Source organism: Oculina patagonica, chromosome 12 (assembly GCF_052425735.1).
Source record: "Oculina patagonica isolate OP01 chromosome 12, crgOcupat, whole genome shotgun sequence".
Classification (NCBI taxonomy): domain Eukaryota; kingdom Metazoa; phylum Cnidaria; class Anthozoa; order Scleractinia; family Oculinidae; genus Oculina; species Oculina patagonica.
Genome location: NC_135769.1, coordinates 11,419,360 through 11,445,765, shown reverse-complemented (window position 1 = coordinate 11,445,765; position 26,406 = coordinate 11,419,360). Strand labels below are relative to the sequence as shown.

The following is a 26,406-nucleotide window of genomic DNA, read 5'->3' as shown; positions in this document are numbered from 1 at the left end:
CCTTGAATGGTTTGCTTATACATTTAACAAATAAATTCACCCGTTTATATAGCTGTTGGGAAAAGGGCCGGAAGGTTTACCAGAGCACAAAAATCCTCACAATGATGATGAATGCACGCATCTGCACACATCATGGCCAGAAATTAGCACAACAAATTTCTATTTCTGGAATCTTTGTCATGTAACATCTATAACGAAATTATTATTCTGACATTTGTATCCTTCCATTTATAAGAATACTTTTATTTGACCTAAAATGAACTGTAGCTGAGGTAAATATCTGCGATATATTTCAGGAAATCGCATCACATCTGAACTACTTCTTCGTTAGCTTATTCTAATAATAGTGAGTCCTACTTTAACTTAGTAGGACACTTATAGGCGTTGGTTTGAAATTTCTTTGCTTCACTTCGCGTGAACTCGCCTCCTCAACTGAGAGTGAAAGAAGAGTTTGAAAGAATGAAGCAAAAAAGTGGGAAGACTTCTTTTTTTTAACATCGCCGCATACCTTTCGGAATGGCGTGACTTCTTTTTACGCACTTATGATGTTATATTAGCAAACAGGAAGACGTTTAAATTTATATAAATATCAACAGTTTCCAAACTTGGATGTTTCTATTTCTTATTAAGGGATCACGTTGAAATGTGACTAGATTTTCATGGCTGATTGCTATTTCAGTTTCTATTCTCGGTACTTTCCTCCTTCGGTCAGAAATTGATTACAACCTAGGTGCGCATTTTTTGTTTTTCAGATAAATATTTTCATAATAAAATATTAAAAAGAACTCGAGTAACATTATCAAATGCACGTAGCATCTATGTCAGAAGTTATTATTTCTTAACATTTCTACAGCTTTTTCCGCTCCGTACTTTGCTCGACCTTTTAAAACAGGAATAGGGAATAAAAAACAGGGCAAAAGTTCATTATTCATCTTTTTTTGTAACGATGACAAATGTTATATATTTATAAATATAAAGTTATTATTTCTGTAAACTTTTTCCGACAAGTTTATTGTATCGCGCTTTTTCCTTTTCCAAAATTATCCCAAGTGGTTTTCAAAGGTTTTTCATTTGTTACACCAACAAGCTGATTTCAGTTTGAAATTGTTTATTTCTTATAACACTTTCGAACCTTGCTCAAATCCAAGATGGCGGATGTTCTTCAATTAATCGTGAGTTTCCAAGTTTCATCGAGTCACAAAAACGTTTCGTTTTTTCTTGTGCATGGCATTAACAGAAACCTGGCTTCTTGAACCATGTAAAAAAATTGGAAATGGCCTGTTTTACCCCATTTTTTTCCTTATAGTGCCCAATTTCAACAACGCGCACGACGTAAATTCTTTCGTTGCTCACCTGATAGGAGTTTTTTCCATAAAAAAAAAAAAAAAAAAAAAAAAAAAAAATTTTAAAAAAAAGGGGAGTATAAAAAAAAAAAAGTAAAAAGGGGGGTATTCCCCAAAAAAAAAAAAAAAAAAAAAATTGTTTTTTTTAAAGGGAGGAAAAAAAAAAAAACCCAAAAAAAAACCTCGGAGCAAGGGAAATCATAAGAAAAGCTACGCGCGAGGCAATTACCCTCCACAATTATCCTCCATTTTGGACAACAATTGCCAACTACACATTTAAGTTAGATAGATATAAGAGAGACAGTGAAATTGAACTTTTACTCTTTTCTCTTTATTTCAATTGGTTATTTTAGCAATATACAAATAGTTCTTTATTCTACCTCACAGACAAAATGGTGGTTCTAGAAGCAAAAATGTAATATTATATGGCTCCTTTCAATTAATAAAGTTAAACAAGTTTTAAAGCTGGTTTATTATTTTTTTTTAACTTTCTTACAAATGCGTACCCCTATGTATCTAAGAAAATTTATATTCTTTTACCAGGAGACCATTTTACAAAATTTCAGGGACTCGTTTCCTGTTAATGTTACTGCATCTTCGAGATGACAAAAATTGTACCCGGGTGAGGCTCTGTTCCATGGAATGCCTTCAAGGACAAACTTCCATCGCTGATGTTAGCAACGATGCACTGGCTACTGTCAACTCCGTCTCAGTGCTTTGAATGGTCCAGCGTTGCCGAATGCCACTGGCACAAAAATGGCCTCTTTCTCCACTGGATCGTTTGCGGGACCCTGCGATAGAAAATGTATCATGCTACTATCAATTATCATGTTGATGCTATAAAACATTAATATTAACATATCAGACGCCAATACGCCGTTGCATCTTTTTCACTCGCATGGGTTCGAAACTCGAGGCCGGATACCTTAAATAAATCTACTCAATTCATAAACCAACAGACGAACGGCCAATTTTAATGTTTTAACTTTTTAATTGGCTCCGAGGCTTGGGGTAAGAAAACGACAGAAAAAATATATTCCATCTCAACCTCAAAGTAATATCTTTCGTTTTTCCCTCCTCTTTTAGCCCTTAGCCTCTTGCCCTCGTATATCATTTTTTTTTCTTGTTTTTGATCCAAAATGAAGCACTGAACGCTTGCGTTTCCTATTCAAATTCAGGTTGACGATCCTTAGTGACAAATCAAAACGACGCGTTAAGGAGAATTTCGTTTCATTTCTTGCCTTTTTTGCAGTGATATTTCCATTCTGATCTTTATAAAGGGCGTAGTTCCTCGTCATGTGTTGGAACTCAAAGCAATAACCATTTGCATATATCCTGCTCACAACTTTCCTTTCCAATATACCTGAATAATGTCGGAGTGAAGGTAGTACAATTAGAAAATTTGACCAGTAAAAAGAGTTAAATACATAATAAATACATAATAATAGGTCTAAATACATATTCATTGCTCCTTTTAGAAACACGCGAACTCTGAAGTTTAAAACATAACTAACGACTGCGTTTTTCGATGCCGTTAGTCATAATTATGGCGACGGCTGCCAACGGACCTAAAAAACAAAAACAAATAAAATGGATCGAAATCTATCAATCAAAATCGACAGACGTGACCTTTTTAATCGGTTGAAGTGAACATTTTTTTCCTGTGAGGTCCACTTAGATTCGGCAGCGAAAAGCCTATAATTTGATGGATCAAATGTAAACTTGGTTTGACTGCTTTTCTAAATGAATTAATTGATAAAATTATGGAAAACGCTGAATAACATTATACACTTGTGTAAATTGGAAAATGTTTAAATTAATGCTACCAGAAGACAAACGAATGAAAACTACGAATACACCAACGAACTGTAACTTACAAGAACCTGCATCCCCTGTTCCATCCTCATCTCCTGTTCCATTACATGTGATTTCTGGTGTGCCATCACTTGATAGCTTCAGAACCAAGAATTTTTGTCTAGCTAACGACCAAATACGATACTTTTCAGTCATCCTGTTAAAAAAAGATGCAAAAAAAACTTTGCTCTAAGGTGAATTATTACTATGGGATAAATAAATGGTCCATGCAAGGGACCACAAGTGGTTGAAGCCGTAATTAAAAGTTTAGTAATCAAGCTTGGGACAACGCCCTAAAATTAAAGACTACCGTACCTTGCAATTGTCCTTCACACTGAAGCAAATTCCAATCTATGGTAAACAGTGAGCAGAACGAGTGATCCTTTTATTATGCGTGAACCGGAAGATTGAACTTGCACTTGAACTTGAAGATTCCTTGCAACACCCAAAGCGTCGGGTACACGAATATGCTTTTTTTAAAAATTGCAACATTTCGTTATCTTCTTCCTGAATAAACTGTTTAATAATTAACAAATTCGCACGATGCCCATATATGATAAGAAAATATAAATCAGTGTTATCCGTCATCCGTATATAACGGTTATCCTGCGATATACGTAGGTTGCGAAGATTCCTCCGAATTCTTCCAAGGCGCTGCATAACCACAGTATTTTTGAGCCGTAAAACTTTTTCGTTGACAATTTGTTAAATAATAAAACAATTATCATGCCCTATCTTGAGAAAAATGGTTTGATATTAGGCGATATTCCGCGCGAATTTACACGATAATTGTTAATTATTTTGTTGGCAAAAAAAAAAAAAATCACAATCATAGCTCTTTTTCTCGAAGTTATTAGTTTCCTTTTTCCCCATCAGTTTCAATTTTGTTGCTGCAGAAAACATTTCAGTTTTGAGTGACGAATGCCAATTTTCGCACTTTCACTCAGTATTATCATGCACTATAAATTATATTGCCGACTTTGCAGATTTCTTTGGAAGTGTTTAAAAGTGCAAAGCAGGAAAAGAAAGTTGATTATTGCATGTGATTGTCGTAAATCCCAAACACGCAGACAAAATCGAAAATTTTCAGTTTTTCTTTTTTAATATATTATTTTTAGTAACTAGATTTGTATGTTTTTTTTTATTATTTATTAAAATAGTCCCAGTCCCACGTCGATAGCGCTTTTATTTCTAGTAACATCGGAAAGAGGAAACGGAAACCCTGTCAAATCAGGGAGTATAGTCATAAAACCCTGGATGTAATGTTCTTCAAAACAATAAGAGGCAAAACTGTTGCTCTCTACGAAACATTTTTTTGGTATGAAACCTTCTGTTCTCTACACAATGGCTAACGACTTGATGGATTTTTTTAAAACAACCTTCATTAAAGGACGTTCGCGTTAATTGTTTATACGTATCCTTTCTGCGCAGAGAAAATTGCATATCGCGACTATATTTGCATTATTTTTGGACTAACAGACACTGTAACCATATTCAGTAACAAAGCCCTTTTTCCAGATTTGGTGGTCTTTTGGACATATTTTACATTTTTGACACCAGTAACTCATAACCTCACATAGGTTAAAGTTCAGTAAAAATTCAGTATTAAAAGATATTCAAAGTAAAGTCTGTAAAAAAGATAGCTTTTTAAACATTTTGTGGTTTAAACTTACAGCGAAGAGATAATAATCTCTGCTTTAAAAATAAATAGATTTTTGGTAATGTGGGTATTTGGAGTCTAAGCATTTTTGGTCATTCAGCGCATTTAGGTGCAAGCTGTGATACCCAGAGAGATCGATTTTCTACCGGAAATAAAAAAATTCGGCGTTTAAGAAATCACGTGCCGGTGATTTCTATTTCCTGTTGAAAGTCGACCTCTCTGGGTCTCACAGCGTATTTTGTAGTACGTTACAATAACTTCCTGCCCCTCCACCGCTGAGGTCAATTTTGTCGACCTGACGCCATTTTGTGTTTGGTTTGATTAGCCGCCGCGGCGCATAACAAGAAAAGTAAAAATCGCACTTTGGAAGAATTTTCTACGCTTCACTAGAGCACTCGGAACCAAAGCGACAACGATTGGAAAGGGAAATTACCGAGGGAGATTACGGTGGTGGAAATTCTGTAGCGATTTGACCAATTTCACGAAAGATATTTCGCTTCGAGTGAGATGCTGTCGAAAATAGTTTCCAGGCTTGGGAATATTGAATAAAGAACACGTGTTCAAAATTTCGCAAAAAAAAAAAAAATCGTCCAAATCACTTCAAATTGGCTCGAGGAGCTAGCAAACAAGAAAGAATCGCACTTTGGAAGAATTTTCTACGCTTCACTAGAGCACTCGGAACCAAAGCGACAACGATTGGAAAGGAAAATTACCGAGGGAGATTACGGTGGTGGAAATGCTGTAGCGATTTGATCAATTTCACGAAAGATATTTCGCTTCGAGTGAGATGCTGTCGAAAATAGTTTCCAGCCTTGGGAATATTGAATAAAGAAAACGTGTTCAAAATTTCGCAAAAAAAAAAAAAACTCGTCCAAATCACTTCAAATTGGCTCGAGGAGCTAGCAAACAAGAAAGAACACGACACAGCAACAGTGTGAGTCAATTTTATTTATAAAACGTTTGAATTTATACATCGTAAACAAAATTGTTCATTCCCATACAAACCCTTATCAATTGAGTCCTAGAGTACTGTGGCTCATATCGTTAGCTTGGGTTTCCTGTGTTAAAACTTACAAAAACACAAACTTTATCATTTCAGGAGAGAATTTTTAAGTTTCCATTGATACTGTGAAAAAGCAAAACTAAACAAACATTTTGTTTGTTTAAACCTGTCCAACAAACAATTCAGTTTTGCACGACCCAGTGAACGAATATTTTACTTTTATTTTAGTTCTGCTTAATATTTTTTAGTCTCGAATCGAATTCTAATCTATACATCCCAAAACGTAACAAAAGCTCTTTTACTGTTAATTTTTAGTCTGGATTTTCTTATCTCCAGTTAATGTCAGTAATATAGAAGAACTAAACCAAGTGAATTAAGGACAAACTTGGTATACATATAATTTATTTTAAACAAGTGTTAACATTACAGGTGTACATAATATTGTTATCAATATAGTTTCGTGTTAAATAATATTACAAAAAGACGTTGTATCGATTCCAATTTGATGCTTATTGCAGTGGAACTACTAATTTTCTAGGTATTAACTTTCCACAACTTGGTCCCCTTGGTGATTATATTTTAAAAATTACAAAATGTTTCATGTTTCCGCTGCAGTTCGCAAATATGTATTTTACATGTTTACTGCGTCAGTTAATCCTGTGATCTTGTTTATCTAACGGCAACAAAATTAAGTAGCATTATGTGAATGACCATAAATTCATAAGTTCATAAATGCTTTCATTTAACGTTCTTGTAAAATCTTAGTAATAAGATGGCTTCGAGTTGTTATACAATTCAGCTTTCTTAAAGTGCCGAATAGTGCTATATTGCCATTGTAGAGTCTCTCTATATATTTTTGTTTGACTTAAGGCTTCCATAGTGTTTGATTATAGCGTCAGTTAAGAAAAAAAGATTTAAATCAGAAAGGTTATATAACTAAGACATCAATAATTCAGATATTCAGTGTAAAAAGCTCGAGTTTTCGGATTCTGTGATTACTGCACTGACATGTGGTAGATGATGAGGTGAGCAAGGTACATTATGTATTGGAGTCACAACAAACAAAAGGAATTCTAATACGAAGTAGCATCTCTATTGCCCTGTTTTCGCAAATGACCGAAATTTTCAAAGGCAGATTTCCCGCAAGAGTCATCTGCATGCTTCTGTTTCCTTTAAAATGGAATCAAACAGGCTTACATTATAACTCGCGCATGCGCCGAACAGTGAAATCATCCCTTTAAATTGCTTGTACACCACGAAGATCATTTCATTCATCTCTGGTTTCTACTGCAGTTCTCAATATGTCTTTCACATATTCTCCTACTCCATATGCGTGATACTAAAACCTACAATTGACCTGCTCCCAACGTATCAAGGCTTCGTAGATTTATTCCAGATCAGTGTCGTTGTGTCGGTATGTCGCTTGTGTACATCAAGCGTTTTCAAGTTGCTAACTCAGTAGTGGTCTTCATTCTTTACATTCACGTATGATTTCTGAAATAAATGAATAAACGAGTTATTAATATGTAACATCAATCAATCAATCAGTCAGTCAGTCAGTCAGTCAGTCAGTCAATCAATCAATCAATCAATCAATCAATCATACAAGCAAGCAAGAATCAAGCCAGCCAACTAACAACCAACCAACCATTCACATTCAGTCAATCAGTCAATCAGTAAGTCAGTCAGTCAGCCAGTCAGTCAGTCAGTCAGTCAGTCAGTCAGTCAGTCAGTCAGTCAGTCAGTCAGTCAGTCAGTCACAATCAATTAATCAATTATTCCTTCCGTCCGTCCGTCTGTCTGTCTGTCCTTCCTTCCATCCTTTTGAATTCATTTATTTATTCGTCCGTAGTCCGTCTGTCTGTCCGTCCGTCCTTTAATGGCTGATTAGTTAATGGCTTTTGATCGCCTGACTGACTACTCTTGGAAGACTACTGTAGGCAATCAGACGCTCGATGTTATCAAACATTGTAGGTTGCCAGAGAACGTTTTACATTTTTAATCATTCTGATTCCTAATCCAAACCAAAGTTAATAGAGCGAAATGGTTATGAAGTCCAGTAAAGTTCTAATTGTGTTCGCTAATTTTGGGGTTGAAAGTGCACAAAATACATGGTTACGTGTGTTCATGCATCTAACCAATAGAAACATAACTCATAGTGTATGAGCGCACATCAAAAGATGTGCACTGTCATGGACCTTCCTAAAACATGGACCAACCTAAATATTGGCCTCTTTGTTTGCTCCTTTGATGTTTGCCGGGCTTCTTAACCATTTCTCTCTATTAACTTTGTGCTAACCACGCCAAGTCCAATTTCCACTTCTTAACAGTTTTTCTTATTGCTATACTTTGCTTAATATTAGTCAACAGACGTTAAAGAACAACAATTAAGTCGAAAGACAAATGACGTCGAAATGATACAGTCTGAACTTCCTAGAATACCTTGTAAAACGATATAAATTAACAAAACAGATTTGTGTTTTCTCATATTTCAAACCTTTAGTTGTGTGTGTTAAAAATGTTACTATGTTCACACAGCATGCAACCATTCCCCGGGGGTACACCCATATATGGACTGCATAGGTATGTGCACCGCCGAATAGAGTATATTTAAGGGTATTCTTTTATCAAAAATAAACACATGAAACACACCTTGACTTCCTTTAACATATATTTGATCTGTTTTGTTATATCATTAAATGTGGGCCTCATAAAGGGATTTTCCATCCAACACGGTAGCATAAGCGCATACCTAAAAAAGCAGAGAAAGTTTAGCAATTATAATAGCATTACAGCAGTATCTAGAACATGGACACCGAACTTATAACAAAAATAACACTACCATATCCATATCAACTTGGAAAAACGTGTATTTACGTTTACTCGTAGAGAGAGGGAAAGGGACGTAGACTTGTAACTTTATGTACGAGAGTTCAAATTTAATATTTGAAAGGTCCAGCTCTTCGAAAAACACAAGGTCTTTGTCAAATTCTCCTTCTTGTTTTTCTGGCATCTTTTTCATTCGTTTTGGCGAATTTGGTTAAGGATGAACATCTATCCTTATGAAATTGTTCAATCTAAGAGAATTTCCTAACGGTTAGTGCGCAGAACTTCAGATAGGGTGTTCTAAGTTCGAGCAATGACCCAAGGTCGTTGTGATGTGTTGTCTTGGGCAAGTCAATTTACTCGCATAGAAACCAAGGAGTATAAATAGGTACCGACCGGTAACTGTTATGGCAACCTGGTGAACTGCTAGGGGCTACCTGTTATTGGCTAGTATCGCGCTTTTGTCACGACTTTTTCACATAGAAGATTTTTTTTTAATAATTGTCGCGGATGAATGTTGAACTTACAGTTCCTCAGAGCAATGATCGGGACGAGGCATTCGGTTTCCCGACGACAGAAAGTTTATAAGGGCTGCTGGTGTTGTTATATCAGGGTACGGCACCTCACCTGATATGGAACAAGGGAAATAATGTACAAATAAGTAATAAGCATTTGTAATAGAAATTAGACTACTTGAACAATGATTGAGAGAGTATGTTGACGAGTTATTTCAAAATAAATTAAAAAACTATCAATCAATTTTCTAAAAAAAATTACGGGTTCCATTATACTCTGAGTTGTACAAGACTGGGTATTGGTACTAACAGAAACCCATAAGGGTTGAAACGTGTAGCTCGCGCTCGATGGCGTTATCTTGTTTTTGAACAAGCTTGGTCGAAAATAATTTAATTTGGCTAAATTCTCCTGTTTAACCATCATTAAATAGTGTGGAGAAGTGGGCGAACTTCATTTTGGTGAACATTTAATACATTTCTTTAGTTTCTGTAAAACATTTACCGAGCTAAGGTGGGAATTCAAGTAACTCAACGCAAAACCAATAAGGTTGTTGCGTATGTTACTAGGTGTATGTACTTGGCAAAACTGGATTTTCAAACGCTGTAAACGCACGTTACACGTTTCAACCCCGTATGAATGGTACTAATTAATGGTACCAGGAACGGAATTTGAGTAGTCAAAAAAAGTGACAAGTGATTTTTTAATAAGTTTTGCAGACAGTTGCCAAACGGGAAGATATTACAGGAGCCATTGACAACGTTGGCGCAAGTGGCGTAGATGTTTAATTTTAGCGATCCAATTACATAGACTTGTAATAATTCAAAGCACGTGATACGCTCTAACGAAGACCCAGTTTAAAGTGAGAATTTTCCTGACGGTCAGGTTTCCTAGTTGTCTTTTTACAAAAGTGAAAAATACTTTCCATTCCATTGCGCGCGCGCTTCTTTTTAATTCCGTTAACTTCGAAATTTATCTAGCGTATTGCTTTCCAACGCAATGTAACGTATGATTTGTAACAGGCACGTTTTAAATCACTGTAAACTTTCATAACCAGGGGGGGGGCTGGCAGCGAGGTCTGGGACCGAGTCTCGATGATTGCCCCAGTAAAGAAATTTGGCCGAGTGAGACTAAGTACTGGTTTAATTGAAAACAAAGATGGCGGAAGTTTATGGCGGACGGTCGTTTGCGAAGGTTCATAAACGTTTCGAGAACTGTTTCCACGTTCGAACATCCAGGGGATGGTTTAAGCACTTTTTATCTAAATTTCGATTTTTAAGAAGTATCACAGGTGAAATTTACGCCGCAAGCCGGCGAACGAGACCGCCACTGCGTTTTTACATCCCAGTGAAGACAACGAAATCTCACAGCAATATTTTTAGTAATTGTTTCATACACTGGATAAGCTGAACGATCTTTATTTCTGGACTAGACGCCATGACGGTAAGGGTAGCCATTTTCGGACAGTTTTTTTTTTCTGTAAGACTTAGATCAAACCGTAGTCCGTAGTTGTTATTGAGAAAGTGCAAAGGTTTGATATGACTCGTTTTGTTTTATTTCTCGAAGCCTCAGAGCCTAGTTAGAATTTGAATATAAGAATATAATATCTAGAGTAACATGGAACTGAAATACAGTTTATCGAAATAAAATATATCAAAATTTAATTGGCCTACCAGTATTTTTTTATTTTATGTTTTTCACCAGTTACAATAACATTTTTTCATGTTCAATAATGTGTTGTAAGATTAGGTGGTAATGTTTGCAACAGTTTTCTTTATTTAAACTTTTGAACTGAGCATGTCTTCGTGATAATGGCGCTCACTGAGAAAGCTGGTGGAGTAACCTTGCATTTAGACTTTGCCTATCACACCTGTGGGGCGAGAATTGAAACTTGCAGGAGGCTTGTTGGCTGTAGAATGCTCCAGACATGGTCAGTCACCTAAAACTTAGTGACCACGGTTTGCTGTATTTCCTTGAGAAAAAAAATGAAACTTGAGTTCTGAGGGGGCTTAAAATGTTTTTAGCAGCGCATTATCTTGAAATGCTTTTACAAATAAAATAACTATACCATGGTGGAGTTTGCAAAGGATCTGCTCCTCAAATGTACATGTGTGTACCCTGGTAGAGAAATAATTGAGACACTGCATGGGATCTGACACTTTTAAAAATCATATTGAGACTTACTTAACCTGTTGATTCTTAACTGCCCTACCTGTCCAAAGAAAAAATTAATTTCAACTCGCATCCAGTTGAATAATCTTCCTGCTGACCAGGAAAAAGTTTCAGATGTAAATGTAAAAAAATATGTAAAATTAAAGTTGTTTACAGTGGTCATGCCCTTAACTTCAAGGGAAACAAAAATTTTAAATGAACATAACAGTTACAAATTCCAACAAGCAGGAGGCAGACCAGTTCTTTATCTACAAAGCATGACCAAGGATTTGATCCCAGGACAACTGAGAACAAATTCAGCTTGTTGCTGGGTAGAGGATTTCGACCTGGGATCTTAGAATTACAACACCAGTGCCCAAAACCACTCGGCCACACTGTCTCCTGAAAGTAGTGATAGATGATAGATGTGCATTTTTAGGGTGAGGGAAAACAGTATTGCAATAATAATATTGTAGAATTTTTTTATTACCGGCAAGGGGTGCATCCCCATGAGTAGCTCATTTGGAGATGTGAAATAAACCCTGGGAGACAAAATTACCCGGTAAGTATGGTAGGTCAATGTACTTGTTTGCAACAGACATTCTATTGTTGATGGGCAAATTTATCATTTTTCCAGTGCTGAAGTGTTTCCAGTACATAAGACAAGCATTTACTTTACCACCTTTAAATGCTGTTATTAAATTGTGATCCCTCTGACCGTGTTCAACAGAAGTATTAACCCAAAACATAATTAACGGTTTCTGTATGTGTAAGCAAGGAACTTCAGGTTGCACAGTTTAGGTAATTGAAGCCATACCCTCTGCAATTATTATTATTATTTTTTACATTTAAATTTAAGTGAAGAAATTTATTCTTTTTGGATTTCTTTGCCTTGTTGACTTCAGCTTGATCTTGTACCGGCAAAGGAAAAAAAGGAAAATCGAAATTTAATATCTTAATCTCTTTAAGATTACCTTAGAAAACGTTTATTCTCCTGTGGGCCCATTCGCATGGACATGATGGAAAATGCTTTGAAATTTGATTTTCAACCGAAAGCAATTCGGCACTTTATATGCAATATTCGGTTCTACAAATAAATGCTACTATAAACGTTCAATCAGAAGATGAATTTCTAAAAATAACTTCTATGTTTAATACGCAAACTACATGTGTAAGCTTGTATAAAGACACAGAACTTGAGACAGGTACTGCTACTGCATATAAAATGTAAACTTTAATAAAGCTTAGCAGGTCAACCCTACTTGACAGGGGCAGTCGTGAAACACTTCGACGCCAATAAAGGACACTGTTACTGAATTTTCTGTGTATTAAGTGAAGGAGAATCGCGGTCGAAATAATTTCTTTTGCAGGCGTGAAGATGAGATAACACTCGACTGGGAAAATCTCAGCCCATGCAGTATACACAGGAACTTGTCCCGAAACATGTCATTCACTCCTTGCTCATTTAAATTTTTAACTGCTCTACTAACCTAAAACAGAGCTGATCCTTCATTACATTAGTCTTGATTGTCTCAGAACTGCCACAAAAAATTCTAACGGGAAGTAAACGGAAATAACCAACAGCGAATTCGTTTTCTACAGTCAACCCGACACGCGACGCCATGTTGTTTCCTTTTTGCCAAGGCATTGTGCGCATGCTCCGTACGGTTCTCGAATGATTGACAGATTTCTTTACTGGGGCGATCATAGAAAGCTAAAAAGCGGCAATATCAAAGGTAGCTGCCAGCGCCCCCTGTTCATAACCGTTACACTGACGATGACGGATGTACCGTCGAAACATGTTTGTGAAAATTAAAAAAGTCGTATTATTTTTGAAAACGTCCCATTGTACTTTTACTTCCCTTTAGTTTAAACGTTTTTTTATACTCACCATAGGTTGCGATTTCCCATAAAAGAATACCAAAGGACCATCTGGAAATAACAATATAAACACAGTTTACTTTACAAACAATGTAATAAACTAAAAATAAATTAAACAGAGGCGCAATAGGTAAAACACACTGCCTAATATTATAAAGAAGAAATTTGAAAGAGGGAAAGTGTTAGACAACAGTCGGCTAAAAATGAATAGAACTGGATTTTGTCAGCATAATTGCCATTGTTTTGTTGGATTACTTAGGTGGGTAAGTGGTCTATGTTGCACAACATGGCCTCTTGTTGCGAGACTAAAAGTGGAACAGTGGCTTAAGTTGGGTGTTATATACAACAAACTGACCAAGCATTGTTGGATTGAAGATGGTTAAGCGACTACACGTTAAATCATCATGATTATCATCATCGTCGTCGTCATCGCCGTAATTACTTTATTTAAGTGTCAGGGCTACCATCTGCGCCCAAGTGGCTTAGATTAGATTTAAGGACGTCGCGCTAATTGTTTATGCGCATCCCTACTGCGCACGTAATTCATGTCGCAACACCATGCCACGTCATAGATTGAGCGCGCGCGCTGAGTAAAATTTCTAAGAACATATGGGGGGGGGGGGGGGGGGGGGGGGGGGTTCCGTTCCCTAGCTTCGCTTGCAATTTGCTCTTTTAAATGGTCGGTGAACCCTACTTTTTTTCTTAGCGGATCACTTTTGTTAATTAATATCTACGTTTTGCGAGAAAATAAAAGAAATCAATCGAGTGGAAGGTTTTTTTTTTGTCACACTGACCGTTTGAATTCCACTTTTAAGCTTTCCTTGTTGCCGTACGACAGTTTCAAATGCATTTTTCCAGGGTTTAGTTTTACAAAAAAGATGGCAAAATTAGGTATTATTTACGCAACAGACGCACTTTTACAAAAGGTGACTATATAAGATCGTTAGCTTCTGGTTACTCATCTTTGATATTTTTTTATTAATAAACCCTGACTGTAAATCATGTTGAATTACGTGCGCCAATTTTTTAAAAACAAGGTAGTTTTCCACACGCTTTTTCTCTGGAACGAAGTCGGTGACTCCAACTTTTTTTTGCATTTCCGACACAAGTAACTCATTATCTGACCGCAGCAAAAAAAAAAAAAAATTAAGAAATCTATCGAGTAGAAAATTTTGGCGTGAACGTCCTTAAAAGTGGCTAAACACAGGAAACAATTGTAAAACGGTTTATTCCGCTGAACTTGCTTTAAAAGTTGATTTAGTGCGATATAATTCTGTTAGAACTGTTACGCGATGAAACGTAAACAAAATTACAGTACAATAGTTTAATGGGAAATATATACTATTTTATTTTCATAAGATTTTGAAATACATTTAAGAATAAATATCAACGCTAAAAGTACATGACGTTTCGGCGACGACATGTCACCATTATCAAATGCAAATTTTACATGGTACAGAACGATATTTATAGAAAAGAAAGTGTGAAACTAAATTACAATAAATGAGGCGTGGAAAATAGAAAAATGTGCATAACTAAGTAAACAGTTTCGCTGGAATGGAGTCCTTTTGAGTGTTCAGGGATGGTTTCTTTTTCCTAATTAGGAGCATCTCGTAAATTAGGCACTCAAAATTTCCGCGGCATTTCTTAAGGATGGCAAATTGGCTGTGAAGGTCGATCGGCTTTTGATTGTGTTGTTCCTGAAGATGTTTACCAATTACGGAGTATCTGTGCTCCTCGATGCGCAGGTGAAGGTGGCGACTCGTGCAGCCAATATAATTCGCATCGCACGAATTACATTTATATTCATATACTACACTTTGTTGGTTTACTAGAGAGGGCTTCGTTTCCGTGAACTTCAATTCTTCAGAGATTTTCTTGCTTGTGAAGACTGGTGTTATTTCACGATCTATTTTCTTTCCTAGGTCACACAGCTCTCTACGTACGTAGTCAGCCGATTTTTGATCTTTGAATGGCAAGGTGATGCGTACCGGGCTGGTTAAATGGATGCTCTATTAATTTAATGATAAAGTGTGGCTATTCTAAGAACGTATACTAAGTGAATACATATATCACGTTACTTACACGTCACTCTGTGTTGTATAGACTAGATCTCTTAAAGATTCTAAAGACAACCATCTCCAAGGGACTTTACCCTGTTAAATAATCAGAAGTGTAGCAGCCCTTGTGAGTGCTTAATTCTACTGGTCCTCTAGGGTACTAGCTGCTACTAGTTTGGAGGCTAAGGACAATTTTCCTGTTGCAAATTGTTTCTTGTATTGTTTCTCGGAAGGTAGCGAGCCATTCTTGTTAGACCTTGCGAGAGAGGCTACCTGATCTCGAAAATCCGACAAAATACACTGGATTATTAAAATAGGGAAATAATAGAACTGACTACATTAAACCTTGGTATCTCGAGCTGATCAAAACTTTACACGACCTGGTCCCAGCGTTTGTCCGTGCTTTGCGTTGATTACGTGTATTTGCTTCAAGTTTTAGTATTTCGTTGTATAGTTAACGGTTGCAGCTGTGATTGTTCTGTGTCTGCTTTAGCTCTGTTTTTTTTTTTTTTTTTGTGTGTGTGTGTGTGTGTGTGTGTGTCATACGCTGTACTTACGTTTGAAGTCTTGGTGTATATTCCACAATCTGAGATATCTCTTGCTAGTCCAAAGTCTCCGAGTTTAGCAACGTTGTTCTCATCAATGAAAACATTTCTAGCTGCTAAGTCGCCATGAATGCACTGCAGAGAAGTGACAATGTTTATCCAATTAACGATAAAAACTGAGGTAATATAAGATAGCTACGTTGTAACAAAGAGTTATATTATTAGACCCGTCATTGCCGAAAGCGACGTGTCTGTTGCCATGAAAAGCAAACAAGAAAGTACAAAGACGAAATAACTAGTGACAATGGAGTGTGATTTAAAGGAAAGTTGGAAAGTTTGTGAGATTCTTCAATAAGTGGGTTTGCCAAAAATCTCCGAAATTAAAAGAAAAGTATATACAGCCTGGTTTTCACTAGCGACGCAAGCAAAAGCACAAGCGCAAGGATAACAGCTCTTTTTTTCTCCTTGAAAACGGCTTCGACTCGAGCAAAAGCACAAGCGCATTGAATTTGAATGCCCGTGCATGTGCTTGCGGCAATCACAAGCACAAAGATTAAAATTTGCCCTTTTTGCGTGATCGCGCTTGTGCTTGCGTCGCTAGTGAAAACCAGGCTTAAATGTTGCACTGTCTAACCACAACTGCCACTGTCGAAACAAACTACTGTTTTGAATCTCATGACACCTCGAAGTTACTTCTTAAACAAAATAAGCATAAAAATTCAACAAAGCGGTGCCGGCAATTCTGTTTCAAATCCCGGCCAAGTGTTAACATAATAAACTGCTCGTACCTTCTTCCTCTCCAAGTGCTGCATTCCGGTGGCGACCTGTAGTGCAATATTTACTAGCTCTCGATCATTCAGCGCACAGCTGACATTCTCGTACTTGCTGTGCTCATCGGGAGCATGCTTGCGGTTCAGCAATGTCTCGAGGCTACCACCAGGAACGAACTCGGTGATCAAGAGAATGTTTTCTTTAAAAATATAATAATAAAAAACACTCTATTATGATGCTTAAATAAATTAACGATGCTAAATATAATAGCACCAAAATGTTGGGTCAATTTCAAACCCCGCCATCTTGGATACGCTTTTTTGGATTTTGAGATTTTATATCTCAAAAAATTTACCCTAAAAATATATTGAAATTTTATCCAAAAATACCTTCAGGTTACAGAACTGTAAATACAGTGACAAATACTTAAGAAATCTCATTTAAGGTGAAAAGGAAACCAGAAGACTCCCAATTTAGATAAAGTAGCCTGCATGTCAAAGCATGAAAATATCAAGTCTCATGAACAAAAACTTGTCGCACCAAAATATTTCTTGAAAATACCGAAAATGTCACAAGTGCGGGCGACTATTAATTATAATTATTACTTTTCAAGAAAACGCGGCGGATTTTAAGGTCGATACATATTAGGCGACAAGTCGCAGCAACAGGTCTCTGCGACAAGTCGCTCCGTGTGCACTGCTTCAAAGCAAGTCGCTGCAACAAGGCGCTTGTTCGGTGCGCATGCAGCGAATTTGGAAGAGGGAGAATGTAAACTAGTTTTCCAATTCAATACATGACGCTCTCGCATTGGTTAGTTAATATTTTGTCGCAGCGACTTGTTGCAGAAGAGTACACACGTTGCGACAACGCTGCATTCGCTCATTTTGTCGCTGCGATCAGTCGCTCGAATTCAAACTGGTTTGAATTCGCGCGACTGATCGCAGCGATAAAATTTCAGCGACAAAGATTGTCGCAAAAATGCACCATGTCACACAAGGCAACAAATTGCAACAACCTGTCCCTGCGACATGTTGCAGCGACTTATCGCCTAGCATTTTGTCGCTGCGATCAGTCGCTCGAATTCAAACTGTTTTGAATTCGCGCGACTGATCGCAGCGATAAAATTTCAGCGACAAAGATTGTCGCAAAAATGCACCATGTCACACGAGGCTACATATTACAACAACCTGTCCCTACGACATGTTGCAGCGACTTGTCGCCTACTATGTCCCGACCTTTAAACTGGTTAATACATAAAAGTACACACTTGATGCAAATTCTCCTATATTATCGCACAAAAGCCTGGTGCTAGAGATGACATTAGTTTTTTATTAATTATACGACAACCTCAAGCTAAATATTTAGTTAAAATCCTGGTCTGTAACTAATCTTTCAATCAAACCGTTCAATTGTTCTTCTGATACATAACTGGATGGACTGGTTTTGAGCGCCGTTTTTTAACAAGGTGATATTTATTTACAACTTACCACCCTGAGTGCATGCGCCAACTAAGTTGATTATGTTAGGATGCCGACCAGCCTGTTTTAACATCCGTATTTCGCTCAGTATGGCAACTTTGTCGATCAATTTCGTGTTATCTATAAATAACAAGAACAAACTTTAAGTCTAACTCAAAAATTTTGATCCGTCCAGCGACTAAATTTGGAATACAGAAGCCACTACTTGCGGATACTTTCGCATGCCACAACCAAAACAATTGCAACTGCTACATTCGCCATTCAAGATATACCCAGTAAAGTTTTATTATATCATTCAAGTCTCAAACTGACTATGGCAGCAACAGCATTGTAGGCAAGTAAATTCAGATTAATTACAAGGAGTACCACGTATAAGTAACTTAAAAAGTGACTTGCACGAAACAGAAGAACATCCAAATATGCATAGAAGGAAAGAAGCCCTGACGCCCTATCTCAAGCAAGTATATGATCTGATTTTTAGTATATGATTTGTAGCGGGAATCTGCTAAAAACTGCTGCAAAGGCACGCTGAAGCGCTCCATATCGTTTCATGTTGCAAATTAGAAAAGAAAGGAACCGGCCTTGGCATTAAATATAAAATCTTTACATTTTTTTTTTAAAAGAATACAGTTTTTCCGACCCAAGCTGAATATTCTTATTTTTCTGCCGATTTTAGGCTGAAAATATTCTTATGAACATTCTTAGAAAATACCGTTTGACATTTCCGTTGTAGCAAGTATTGGGTAATCAGTTACAAGTGTTTGGTGTCCGGATCTGTATCGTGGTACATTATATGTACATGTACCATTGCTTTTCGTTGCAGCCTGGCCGTTTTGGCTTTAAGCAAAGCGTTCCTTACAGAGATAAAGTGACGGAAATGAAAATACCTGATTTTGTTTCAACTAAAAACTACATTCTCTTAAAATATTCTTAAAAAATCGCAAATTCCAGCCTCGATATTCTTATAAACTAGATTCTTATAAAAAGGAGTGTAGCTCCTTAAGATTTCTTTCAACCTTCGATTTCAACCTTCGATTGTAATTTAATTTTCGTTTTTTTTAAGATGTTGCTGTTGTTTATGTACAGCAAAGGTAAACGTTGCGTTTCAAAAAACAAGACAATATACCTTATTATTACTTATTTTCGCGGGAACTTAATTTCGCGAAAATAGAACGGGCATATTTCGCGGGACTTTATTTTCGCGATTTGGACAAAAATACGAAATTAACATAAAAAATACAATAGAAAACTTTTGAAACAAATTTTCGCGGGTATTTAATTTCGCGATTTTTTGGAAATCGCGAAAATCGCGAAAATTAAGTCCCGCGAAAATAAGTAACAATAAGGTATAATTGAGGCATAGTAATAAAGTTAACTCAAGGAATTATGAATTTATTATCCATATTGACATACCTTTCAACTGCTTCACTGCTACATCAATGACCTTTTCATCTTCACAATGATAATTTCCTTTATATACAATTCCAAATTCTCCTTCCCCGAGCACTTCATCTTGAATTTCAAGCCTTTTCAAGTCGATTTCGTAGTCTTCCTCCATCTCTTGCGACTCGGTAAAACGCAATTCGTTATGTTTTGTGTCCACTTTTAGTCCGTTTCTGGGCTTCGGTGGCCATCGAAGAGCTGGAGAATGCTGGTTGCCGTCTCTTGTTTCCGGTGTATCACAACCTTCCTTTTTGTCTAGTGTACTTGTTTCCGACGTCTCATACTTGGTGCTCTGGCTTCCCAACTGCAACATAGGCAAACTCATTCCGTTATCTTCAGTGTTCTCTTGAAGCTCTTTTCTGGGTTTTGGAGGTCTGCGGGGAGTTGGAGAACACTGGATGCTGCCTTTTCTTTCCCGCAAATCACAGCCGTCATCCTTTTGTTCTAGGGTACTTGCTTCCGGTGATTCAAAATCAAGGTTCTGGCTTCCAAACTGCAACATAGATGAACACATTATTTTTTGCCCTGAATTCCATTCCATTTTGGTACCTGCGTCATCAACTTCTGGTGTCGGAGGCAATGGTCTTGCTTGTGAAGGCTTTCTTGCCGGAAGGTCAACACGTAATGTATCTAATAACGGGCTTTCCTCAGATTTGTGGCTTGAAAACTGCACTTTTTCGTTTTCGGGTGCCATTGATAAAGCGTAGCTCTGATCGTCAACATAGTCATATGTGTTTTCTTGCTGGTTTTCCTCTTGCGATGACCTGTTGTATGTTTCTCTTGGCTCAGGGTTTTCATTGTCATACATCTGAAAACAATAAACAACAATAATCTAAAAAAGCCATTCTTGTCTGTTTCTGAGGCGTGAAAAACTGAACAAGATATGGATAATGTCCATTTTGTCTATGTCCTTTCACTGTCAACTCATGGCTTTCTACCAATCCAAAGGGGATTTAAAACAAAGATATCTGCAGTACTATAACTGAAAACAAACTGACTAATCTTTTACCTGCCCTTTTTTCAAAACGTTTCAAAAATTAGTTTTCGCTATAAAAAAAAAAAATACATGTGCAGTGCTTGCACTGTACATATACTGATTCGTTTCCCGATTTTCCAAATCTCCTTACAGCTGGTGGGAAAGAAATGGACAAAAGGATGTACGTACGTTACCTTTATGCGAAAAATACACTGAGGCATTAATACCTTCTTAGAAACACATCCCCGGTGCCACAAAAACCCAATGATAAGAAGCACGATGATAATAAAACCGGACACAGTAAACGCAATGATCTTTTGGATTGCACTTTGAGGCATTCTGAAGGTACTTGGAGCTAAAAATAGAACAAAGTAATAAGTACTTTTATATCTTTTTAACATTAACATTTTACCAGGTTTTTATGTGTATATATCCACAATAACTAGTGCCTGCCAAACAAATTTAAAAAGATCCATACAAATGGGATGCATCCCCTATAATTTAAAACTCACAGTCTCAAACATGAAATTGTTAATAAAAAAAAAAATTGCCTGACCTTCAGCTACTGAATATGCGAATGCCACTCGAGATTTCTTTCCCCCAGCTAATTACAAAGTAAATGAACAACATTTATTAATTATTCTCTGAATCGCATTTTTTTTGCCCTTCTAACACATGAACTACGGTTAATCATTAGTAACTGACTCTTTTGACTAGCCTCCATTCATTTGTCATTTGTCCGTTAGACATTTTATCTGCCAAAGACCTACGTTGAAAAATACTACCCTAAAACGTCCCATATGTAATGTAACAAAATTATTTTAAACATGAAAAAACTGATTGACTGACCTTCTTGATGCAAAATTGCAGCCCTTGAGGTGTTTACTCCGGCACTGTTGTTTGCAACACACTGATATTTGCCATAATCTTCTCTCGTTACTCCTGTTATTACCAGCTGGCTGAGAGTCTTCTCATCATCTGTTATGATCTTTGCTTGTATAAAATGTGAATCATTGTCCTTTTTCCATGTGATTTTTGGTTTGGGATAACCAGTGGCAGTACAATTAAACGTTACATTGGACCCGATAACAGCACCTTGGCTTACTGGATCCATGACAATCACTGGCCTTTCGATGTCTAGAGAATGACAAAATACAAGTTAAAATCTCACATTTCTATCCAAGTAGTTTATCGTAAGTTATTTTAATATTATTTACTTACCTTGAAGAATAATTGGGAATATTTTGCTGCTGCAATAATTATAATCATTTCTGGCTTTGCAAGTGTAGTTACCAAATTTTTCTTCCGTCAGGATACCAATCGTCAATGTGCAGCTCATAAGTGCAGCTGCCGGCGATCCAGCCGGGCATACCTTGACGGCTCTTTCATCTTGTGGATCAAACCATTCAATTCTATGTGGTCTTGTCTTTAGATTTTTCATCGCCAGTTCATCAGTTTGCCATGCAGTACAAGTCAGATTAATGGCTGCCCCAACGGGTTGTTTGTTGGATGACGGAGTGGAAGAGATTTTAATCAGAGGTTCCTCTGATGGGGAAGAAAAAATACATAAGAAATAAATGCACACTTAATAAAGATGGTTATCTTCAAACCCAAGTTTGTCTCGATTATGCCTCTTATAACTGCTTTATATTTCTTTTTCACGTTTTGATCTTTTTCTCGCAACTTCTATCCTCTTCGCCTTCTATCACGTTTTTCTTGTAGAAAAAGGTGTAACCTTTCTGCTACAATCTTTGTATCGATCCCCTCACAAATGTCTAATAATTATTTGTATGTTACTGACACCAATTGAATTTTGTACTGTATGGTGCAATTTGGGCAAATATTTATTGTTTGTTTTGCAGTTTCCGTTTAAAATAAGACGTCAAAATCTTAATAGCGAAAGTATAAATCGTGTAAGGAATCACGTAGCAAATTTGGCAGCAGCACAGTCCTTTCACCCTACGTCCAAAGACATGCATTTGAAAGTTTACTCATTTCAATGGATTGCTGATAAACTTACCAGGTTTAATGTTACATTTCTGACACGAGGCAGGTGGAATAATCGATAAACCACTGGCAACAAGTAATAAAAGGAGATAATCTCTCCTGCATTCCAGCCAAGAGATGTTGGCCATCATCAAACGTTTGCGTACAAATAATCTGGAAGTTAAACTGTTCATGTGATAAGGAGATGATAAGAAATGTTTAAATACCTAATAATGTACCAAGCTTAAGAGAGAAGAAAAAGAAACAAAAGATTGGAGCAGTTAAGCGATTTTTACCTGTAACACCTTGTCGTAAGTTCCTTTTGCCGTCAGGCTGGCACAAGACACGTTTTAAAAAGCTAGGCGACGTGTGCCTGCGCGTTGCTTGCTTGTTGTGTCGCCCGTGTACACCTGGTTAAAAATAAGCAAAAATAAGCATAGACGTAATGATTATCAAAATTTAAAGGGAAGAAAGCGCCTACGCGTTTCTTCCTGCGTTTATATCGTGAGTGAAAACACTTATGTTTCAACTTATACTCCTACTTACGTCATACCGCAGACTGTACTCAATTAATATATTCGGGTAAGCGCTTTATGTCTCAATTGCAGGTGTAGGGGAAGTTAAACACAGACGTTTAAGGACGTAGTAAAACCAATCATCAGATAACCCAAGTATATTATATTCCATGCATGGCAATTAAAACTGTTCCGTCAGCTTTGAAACTCTTTCGAGTGTAAAGTGTTACCAAACGTTTTATCGGTTTTCTAACTTGAAAACTTTCCTGCGTCACTTTGACGATGTCGACTGCCGAGTCTTTCAGGTGTTTATTGTAAGGTTTCAAGAAAAAATAAGGATGGCTTAATCGGTACGTGCAATTAATATTCATGCAAGGAAGCTAAAGAAATTAAGTATACATATGTTTTTTAAAAAAAGGCTCACGCATTATTTTTGGTTTTGAGAACCAAATAGAATGTTTCACACAATTAGTTGTGAGAACTCTTTTGTCGGTTTAAATTAGCTTCAGAAGTCAATTCTTAATCTTGGCTAAAATAGTAATTTCCGTTGTAATGCGCTTTTGCTCGTTTATATGTTAAAAAGCGCAATATAAATTTATAAGTTATTATAAATTATTTATTATTATTATTACATAAAAGCACGACAGTCAGGCATATTAAAAGCAGGAACTACATTTCTAAATTTTATTACAATTCATCAAATTAAAACAAAGGAAAACAGAAACGCGACGGTAGGTGGGATATAAGTGATCTTAATAAGCATGCATTTTTTACGATTTTATTTCTCCGTTTTCTCCTTAGTATAAGGTTCGATTGAGAAGATATATCAAACAATCGAGCGAGTGTTTCATCACATTTAAATAAAACACCTCAAAGTTCGTTCAAAATACTCCGCTGCACGTATTATTTTCAACTTTCTTTTAGATGTTTGGAAATGTGATCAAATGTGAAATGGGCCCTATTAGGGTAAATTCAAACAAGCGACACGGCATTTAAACAGCGACATGGAGGAAATAAAATGGCGACGAACGACAAGGCTTTAAATGAAATAGCGACAGCGAAGGAAAGAATTAAATAAGAGCACTACGTCGAATCTCTCGGTTTCTTAAATATTCGAAGGCGAACCTGATGTAGTCACAAATCCCCTGCGTCATAGGCCTGCAGGGCATGCTTTTAGGTCTCGCAGATTTAACGAGAAAAAAGCTGTCAAGTTGCTCGTCCTACTCACTAGTATTTCGCTATAAAGGGTACAAGGTGACAGATCCTTATTCGTTATGGCTGTGGCTTATCAATAATTTATAAATTCAATAAAAAAAAAGTTCAAAAGAACAAACTCAGGCTAAACTAATGAGGGCTTGCATTAGAGCCAAGAATAATTAACAAACGATCTTGTGTCACAAAAAGCTAGACAAAAAATCCGCTTTGATATATATAACTAAACACTAAATATCAAGCTTCTGGGTACTTTTACTAACGTTTTCGCAATTCATTGTTGATCCAGAAAAGACCCACTAGTTCTAACCTTAAATTTGTCACTTAAAGAAACTGTTTGAAGTTCGTTTTGCATTATTTATGCCGGTATTCGTTGTAAAATCGTCGCTCAAGTCAGTGAGGTTGTCGTGTTACAACCAGCATGACGTCGCCGGACTTTGCCGTTTTCTGAAGTTGGCCATGTGAACACACACGTGAAAAAGTTTCTCATGCGGACAGAATAAAAAATATACCGCATTCGGTTGTTATTAAGTTTTATGAAAAATAAAGAACTATGCTCACCTCGATGCTTTGAGCAGCTGACGACGAGCTATAAAATCATTATTATAAGCTTTATTCGTCTGCGTCAGATGAAATATCATACGCAAAATCAGACAAGCGTTTCCCCTGTTAGTGGACCGGCAGAACTTTCTGCCAACGGAAGTCCAATTGCTGAAGTGGCGTATCTGGCCAGGTATATTTCGGATGTTATTTCAGCTTCCAGCTAAAATACGAACTAAATTCACGACATCTTTTTTTGAGCAGCTGCTAACTTAAAAGTTTTTTTTATTGTTATTGTTATTCGTCTGTGTGTGGTCACGCAGCGATATTTGAACCCTGCGCTGGAGTAAGCTTCATCTTTACAACTTTATTTTAATAGGTGTCAAAATCGTCTAGCGTGCCCAATGAAATATAAGATATTGGTTTAGAGGTTTGCGTCATTCAACGTTAAAAATATTTTAAAACAACACGACCACTCAAAATTTATAAAGAATTGCACGGCAATATAGATCTACTCAAAATTGTGGCTTAAACAATAAAGTATTCAAAATCATCTCTTGTGAAGTTTTGGTACAATAATTTTAATTAGTAAACTTTGAGTTTTTTGTTTTTGTTTTAAAGGACTGGAACGATTATTCGCATAAATACAGGGCATAATGATAAACTGCCAACACTGAAATAATCCTTTGTGAAATTCTGTTCGCCGAAGCCAAGAAAGTATTTCTGAACATCATAATGATATGGGAAAACATCATTTGCATTTACTTTCAACACACTAAATTAATATACACGACTACAAAAACTAGTTTCGTCAAAAGACCTCGTCAGTTGGTAGCCATATGCTTTTAAAAATTTTAAATTTCAGACGACTTCATATAACATTGCACAAAGAATAACCCTAGTATCTAGGCAACTATAACGCTATATAAATCAAAATACAAAAATAATATTAATATAAAAAATAATTGCTAACGAAATCTAAAATAACAACGAGAATAGCAGTAAACATAGCAGTAACTTAAAACATCTCAGAGCCCTTGAACAGCGCGAGGAAAGTTCTGTTTTGTGGAGACATTGCTGTGATATTCATGCAGGTAACATCGCAAGCTTCACCATGAATGTCACAGGAACGTTTCAGAATGATGCGATGTTGAGGCAGATTACGGAATCGGTGATGATCAATCAAACCAAAGAGGATCAACTAATCAACACGAAAGAAGAGTGGGCGTATTTCCGGATCCCAAGAGCTGTTGTCACACAATCATGAAATTCTGTAGCTACAAGCATTTCTTTGTATTTTATTGCACAATAGAAACTGAACTCTGAACTCTATTTTCTTATTCTTTGGATATATTTTGTATTTTGTTTTAAGTTACTGCTATGTTTACTGCTATTCTCGTTGTTATTTTAGATTTCGTTAGCAATTATTTTTATATTAATATTATTTTTGTATTTTGATTTATATAACGTTATAGTTGCCTAGATACTAGTGTTATTCTTTGTGCAATGTTATATGAAGTCGTCTGAAATTTAAAATTCTTAACAGCATATGGCTACCAACTGACGAGGTCTTCTGAGGAAATTTGTTTTTGTAGTCGTGTATATTAATTAAGTGTGTTGAAAGTAAATGCAAATGAGGTTTTCCCATA

General features: G+C 36.6%; 2 protein-coding genes across 6 annotated transcripts; both read right to left on the bottom strand.

Annotated features, from left to right (window-relative positions):
* Window positions 1-1,652: 1,652 nt before the first annotated feature.
* Window positions 1,653-3,699, bottom strand: LOC144632385 (uncharacterized). The gene is made up of 4 exons (XM_078491017.1): window positions 3,513-3,699; window positions 3,221-3,354; window positions 2,585-2,706; window positions 1,653-2,134 (listed from the first exon to the last, which is right to left on the bottom strand). The coding sequence occupies exons 2-4, from the start codon at window positions 3,351-3,353 to the stop codon at window positions 2,042-2,044; spliced, it is 348 nt and encodes a 115-aa protein (XP_078347143.1). The 5' UTR covers window position 3,354; window positions 3,513-3,699; the 3' UTR covers window positions 1,653-2,041.
* Window positions 3,700-5,706: 2,007 nt separating this feature from the next.
* Window positions 5,707-25,016, bottom strand: LOC144631592 (uncharacterized). 5 transcript variants are annotated; one of them, XM_078490056.1, is made up of 16 exons: window positions 24,779-25,016; window positions 22,787-22,900; window positions 22,525-22,676; window positions 21,726-22,049; window positions 21,354-21,641; window positions 21,061-21,108; window positions 20,699-20,859; window positions 19,499-20,336; window positions 18,095-18,205; window positions 16,625-16,806; window positions 15,849-15,971; window positions 15,317-15,387; window positions 13,242-13,282; window positions 9,214-9,313; window positions 8,513-8,612; window positions 5,707-7,354 (listed from the first exon to the last, which is right to left on the bottom strand). In XM_078490056.1, the coding sequence occupies exons 3-16, from the start codon at window positions 22,640-22,642 to the stop codon at window positions 7,316-7,318; spliced, it is 2,544 nt and encodes an 847-aa protein (XP_078346182.1). In that variant the 5' UTR covers window positions 22,643-22,676; window positions 22,787-22,900; window positions 24,779-25,016; the 3' UTR covers window positions 5,707-7,315. The 5 variants fall into 5 exon arrangements, with proteins under 5 accessions (XP_078346182.1, XP_078346184.1, XP_078346180.1 ...); XM_078490058.1 differs by having other exon boundaries at window positions 22,796-22,900; XM_078490054.1 differs by having other exon boundaries at window positions 22,525-22,900.
* Between the last annotated feature and the right edge of the window lie 1,390 nt (window positions 25,017-26,406).